At 43.7% G+C, this 6,000-nt stretch overlaps 1 protein-coding gene across 1 annotated transcript; it reads left to right on the forward strand.

The window, feature by feature from the left end:
- The first annotated feature begins 4,082 nt into the window (after window positions 1–4,082).
- On the forward strand, window positions 4,083–5,501 carry LOC117360131 (histone H4). Its single transcript, XM_033943840.1, has one exon. The coding sequence runs from the start codon at window positions 4,203–4,205 to the stop codon at window positions 4,512–4,514; it is 312 nt and encodes a 103-aa protein (XP_033799731.1). The 5' UTR covers window positions 4,083–4,202; the 3' UTR covers window positions 4,515–5,501.
- Window positions 5,502–6,000: the final 499 nt, after the last annotated feature.

Here is a 6,000-nt window from a genome sequence, read left to right on the forward strand (position 1 = left end):
TAAAGAACTAAGGGCATATGTGGTACTTTTCAAGCTCAGCATCCTACCACGCTTCTCAGCTGAAGCATGCTAGGAAATGCTTTTTCATATTACATTTTTACCATGCTTTGTTAACTTCGGTTTGCCATCTTTGTAAGACAATATTTGCCATGCTATCTTTTACCATACTATGTCTGAAAATGTGGCACAGTGTTTAGAATTGCAGATTGTAGGTTCCAATCCACACTGCTCCTTTTGAACCAGGGCAGGTTGCCAGATCCCCCATTGCCCCAGGTACATTGTGAGCCCACCGGGCCAGAGAAGGAAAAATGCTTGAGTACCTGAATAAATCCATGTAAACCGTTCTGAACTCCCCTAGGACAGTGGTCGACAAACCACGGCTCTTTAGCCACTTGAGTGCGGCTCACGGCTCTGCTAGCTAGAGCAGGGGTGCCCAACCTGCTTCCCTTCCCCGTAAAGAGGACGCTGAAGCACCGGGCCGACCAACCTTCTCCACCCAACGTCAATTCTTATGTCGGAGAGGAAATTCCGGACCAGCTAATCGCTGCCTGGCTGGCCCGGAACTTCCTCTCCAACATTAGAATTGACGTCAGGTGGGGAAGGTTGGTCAGCCTGGTGCTTCAGTGTCCTCTTTACGGGAAAGGGAAACAGGGAGAGCTCAGAACTCAGCAGTGGCCTGTTCCCCGATGGCTGCGGCAGTGGCGGCCTGTTCTCCGGTGGCGGTGGCTTGAGTGAGGGCAGGGAGAAAGAAAGAAAGAGGGCAGGGAGACAGAAAGAAAAAAGGGAGACGGGAGACAGAAAGACAGACAGAAAGGAGGCATGGAGAGAGAAAGATAGGGAGACAGACAGAAAGGGGGCATGGAGAGAGAAAGACACAAAGAAAGAAAGGGGGCATGGAGAGAAAGAGAAAGACAGACATACAGAAAGAAAGGGGGCATGGAGAGAGACAGAAAAAAGGGGGTAGGGAGAAAGAAAAAAAAAAGTTGGGGGAGAGAATGAGATCAGGAGGAGAGGATGCATAAAGGAGGCTGAAAGAAAGGAAGAAATATTAGATGCACAGTCAGAAGAATAAAGTGCAACCAGAGACTCATGAAGTTACCAGACAACAAGGGTAGTAAAAATGATTTTATTTTCAATTTAGTAATCAAAATGTGTCCATTTTTTTATTTTCCAACAGGACATTGACTCTTTTATGAAACTTTACTTTCGTGTTTCTAGAGAATTGTTCTACGGTAAAAAGATATGGGTGTTCCTGGATGTAACTAAGGCTACCCAGGAAAAGAGGAAACTTTTCTTAGCAATGCGACAAGATACCAGGGCTTTGGGTGCGTCCTTTTTGCTCGCATATCCCTGTAAATGCATTGTGAAATATGCTCAAGTTAAGTATGTCTTCTTTCAACCAGAGCAGTTAAGATCTTTTTTGGAACTGAAGAAAATCGCTGCTGGTGTTTAGGTGATTAATGGAATTTAGAATGCAGAGTGTTAAGTTAAGCCTTTCATGGTACTTTTGATTCTTTGTTATGATTGATTAACTTCTCAATTACTTGCTTAACCCCTCCTTCATAGCTTTTTGTGGTCTAAGAAAGCATACCCGTATTTCTTTTTCTTTTATTATTGTAAAATGTGATTTTGAACTTTTGAACATTTGAACAATTATTCCTGCTGTATTTTCCTAAGCAAGATGTATTTTCTTGTAAAGACATAAAACTAATAAATAATTAAAAAAAAAAAAAAATGTGTCCATTTTGAGAATTTATATCTGCTGTCTATATTTTGCACTATGGCCCCCTTTTACTAAACTGCAATAGTGTTTTTTAGCACAGGGAGCCTATGAGCATCGATTGCAGCGCAGGGCATTCAGCACATCTCTCTGTGCTAATAACCACTATCACGGTTTAGTAAAATGGGAGGGGGGTATATTTGTTTATTTTTGTATAGTTGTTACTGAGGTGACATTGCATAAAGTCATCTGCTTTGACCTCTTTGAAAACCTGCGGAATATAAATGATAATTCACATTTTCTTTACAGTGTACTTTGTGCTTTTTAAAATTTTATTGTTGGTAGATCATTTTGACTTGGTCATTTTAAAAGTAGCTCGCAAGCACAAAAAGTGTGGGCACCCCTGAGCTAGAGAATGACACGTCACTGATCGGGCATCTCCCTCCCTCCCCCTTACCTTCGTGGCGATTTTCTTTTCTTTTGTCTTCCAGCTGCCCGAGCCGGCTTTCATCAAGTCGCATGTGGCTGCCGAAACGTCTCCTCTGACGCAACCAGAAACAGGAAGTTGCATCAGAGGAGACGTTTCGGCAGTCACACGTGACTTGATGAAAGCCGGCTCGGGCAGCTGGAAGACAAAAAAAAGAAAATAAAATTGTCATGAAGGTAAGGGGGAGGGAGGGGAGCTGCTGAAAGACATCTAGTAATCCTTGCAGGCTTGACTGTACAGGGAATTATTTTTGTAAAATCATGTTTTTTTATGTGACTGGCATTATTTAGACTTTAATTTCTATGAATGAATAGAATGAAAATGATATAAAATTGCTTGCTTGATTTTATGCGCATGCGCTGAAGGGAAATGGAGAGAGAGTGGACTAAGGACGCTGAAGGGAAATGGGGAAGAGAGTGGGGAGAAGACACCGATTTATAAATTGACAATTGTACAGAATATTGTTTCTTTTTATACTTTAATAGGTTCAGTATAAAACTGTTCGAGGCTTGTGTGGATGGGATCAGATGGTTTGCTGGGAAGGGGACTGAGCTCACGGGGACGGAATGGGGACACATTTTTTCCTTGTCACTCTCTAGGCTCTGCCATGAATCAATTTTGACTACATGCAGGCAAACGGGGTGTCATTAAATGTGTGTTTTGTCATATTTTTATTTTAATGTAAAAAAATATTTTTTTATATGTGACTGGCATTATTTAGACTTTAATTTCTAGGAATGAAAATGATATAAAATTGCTTGCTTGATTTTATGTGCGTGCACTGAAGGGAAATGGGGAAGAGAAGTGGAGAATGGGGAGAAGGCGCTGAAGGGAAATGGGGAAGAGAGTGGGGAGAAGATGCCGATTTATAAATTGACAATTGTACAGAATATTGTTTTTTTTTATACTTTAATAAGTTCAGTATAAAACTATTTGAGGCTTGTGTGGATGGGGACACATTTTTTTCACTACACTCTTAACCTAGGGATAAAGGGTCAGCTTATACCACTATAACATCAATTCAAAACCCTATATGGAAAAAGGTACAACCTCTGCAACGCTATAAGGCCTTTCACACACATTCATACAGCACAAGTATTAAACCAGCAGGAGAGCAAAAGAAAAAACAGAAAAAAGAAGTGGAGAAAAAGCCTCAGTTCTGCTTCATTTGGCAAAAAACTCCACTTCTACAAAACACTCCTGCATGCACACAAAAACTGTAGGGCAAGAAAGCAGAGTAATGTCCAACAGCACCCGGGGTACACGACCCCAAAATGTGAAAGTGTGGACGAGGGGCACTAAAGCACTGCGGTCCAGAATCAAGCAAAAGAGGCCAATGAAAAAGAAAACCACTTTAGCTGCTGCCATTCTCCCGGCACTTCTCAATCCACAATCCTGGACTAAGTAGCTAGTGAACCCAACGGGGAACCTCCCGTTTTGCGTTATCTTGCTGCGTTAGGGGTCGGTTTCACTGCTTCATATGCATATTGTCGGACCGGTGCTCCTCAGGCTCACCCTCCACTTCAGGAGCCTTCCCCCCCTCCAATTTTTTATTTATTTATTTACAAAATCGTGCAAAATGTTTTTAGCGCCCCCGGGCGCGCAGAATGCTCTGCGTCTCTCAGACGCTCATAGGAACTCTATGACAGTCAGAGCAGGGTAGAACATTCAGGGCGCCAGCCGACGCTAAAAAGTGGGATTATTTACCTGTAACATAGTTTCCCCGGGGTAGTAGGATGTCAACTCTTGCAGGATTTTGTAAAAGGAGAGGGGGGGGGATAATTTTCCAACATCTGTCCTGTGTTCAAGCTCATTGACGCAGGCGCACACCCTTCCCAAGGCCGAGGAAAAGTGACGGCCCATCACGTGGTGCAGAGGTTCTCAATCAGGTCGGCAAGCTAGAAGACTATTAATCCGTGGTGAGACGCACTCTGGGAGAAAGCTAGTCCTCCATTTTCTTCCTTGCGGTAGCCGATTCCTGCTTTTATTTGCATCATGTCTGGACGTGGCAAAGGAGGCAAAGGGCTGGGCAAAGGGGGTGCCAAGCGCCACCGGAAGGTGCTGCGAGATAACATCCAGGGCATCACTAAGCCAGCAATTCGCCGCTTAGCCCGCCGCGGTGGCGTGAAGCGTATATCCGGCCTCATCTACGAGGAGACTCGTGGAGTACTGAAGGTGTTCCTGGAGAATGTGATCCGCGATGCCGTTACCTATACTGAGCACGCCAAGAGGAAAACGGTTACTGCCATGGACGTGGTATACGCCTTGAAACGCCAGGGCCGCACGCTGTACGGCTTCGGCGGTTAAAGCAGTGTTCCCGGATATAGCGGGCAGCGGAGGAAGAAGCAGGAAAAACTTGCTTGGTTTATAGCTACTGTTGCTTTTACTTTGCATTGTGGCGGCCATATTTGAAAAGCTTGTTCAACTCGACTCCCGCGCCATACTGACCAGTGCGAGCATCTTCGCGCTTTGGTTGGCTGTTAATTGTCTCGATTTGTCCAATAGGACGCCTGCTGTCTTTATTCTTAATTTGCATACGGAAACTTTGTTCGAGATAAATACAGTACTATACTTGCATTGTGCGTCCGAAGTATGGAAAGACTTAAAAACGTCACATCATTTGACTGCAGAAAGAACCGTCAGAATTGAATAGAGAACCGTGGATTCCTGGATTGCGCCAAGATCTTCTCGCAGAGTCATCGAGTATGTTTGCATGGCAGTACTTTGTCAGCTTATGCAGTGACAGTCCTTGCATAGGGGAGAGCCTCCCAATTAATCTGGGAGAAGTATGATAAAACCGATTTTGAATTTCGGGATGTATTTGCAGGATTTCTTTGACGCTGACGTGACAACTTCAACTATTAAAAAGTTTCATCCGTTGAACCATCTGCAACTTTATGTTGACAGTACTTGCTGCACTGTCGGTCTGGTATCTGGACTGTGATATGAATAATGTTTGAGGTTAACCACATGCCTAAAGAGGTGCTAAATTTTGTTTTATTCTAATCACTCGAACATAAGCTTTTCCTTTAGAAATTGACACTTCTTTGATCGCATTTTGCTTAGCTGTATAAACCGGTAGCTAATCGCGTATCCTTTTCCATTTTGGCCTTTTAGCTTCAGCCCTAGATGGCGTGGCCTTTTTTTCAAAACAATTTTATCTATTAAATTCTTTTTTTTAGTGTTAAGTATTCTAATACGAATTTATGCTAGAACTGGTTTTTAGTATGGCATAGTTTACTGATCTTGATTGGTGTTAAATTTGATAATAAAATGTTTTGGAAATGAAAAAAATTGTCTGTTGATGATGCATTTGCAAGTCATAATTTTCTTCAAGCGGTAGCAATTGAAAGGCTCAGTTTAAAGTAATTGTAAGTAAGCGAGCATACAATTGTGAATATTGTGTGTGGGGAGTGTCTTTACTACACTTCGCCCCTTCTCCATTCGTGGTTTCACATATTTGCAATTTTTTTTTTTTGGGGGGGGGAAGCCCCATATTTTACCACGTTCCCGCCTCTCTCCAACCTTCCTCCCAGCATCCCGGCCTTACCTGGTGGTCTAGCAGGCGTTCGGGGCAGGAGCAATCTTTCTACGTTCCTGTCCCATGTAGATTGCCAATAGGAAATGGCTGCTGTGAGCTCCCGTCGTAGTCTCGAGAGACTATGGAAACTCACGGCAGTCATTTCCTATTGGCGATCTGCATGGGGCAGGAGCGTAGGAAGATTGCTCCTGCCCCGAAAGCCTGCTAGACTACCAGGTAAGGCCGGAATGCCTGGAGGGAGGCGGGTGTGGG

This window comes from Geotrypetes seraphini, chromosome 4, assembly GCF_902459505.1.
Source record: "Geotrypetes seraphini chromosome 4, aGeoSer1.1, whole genome shotgun sequence".
Taxonomy (NCBI): Eukaryota; Metazoa; Chordata; class Amphibia; order Gymnophiona; family Dermophiidae; genus Geotrypetes; species Geotrypetes seraphini.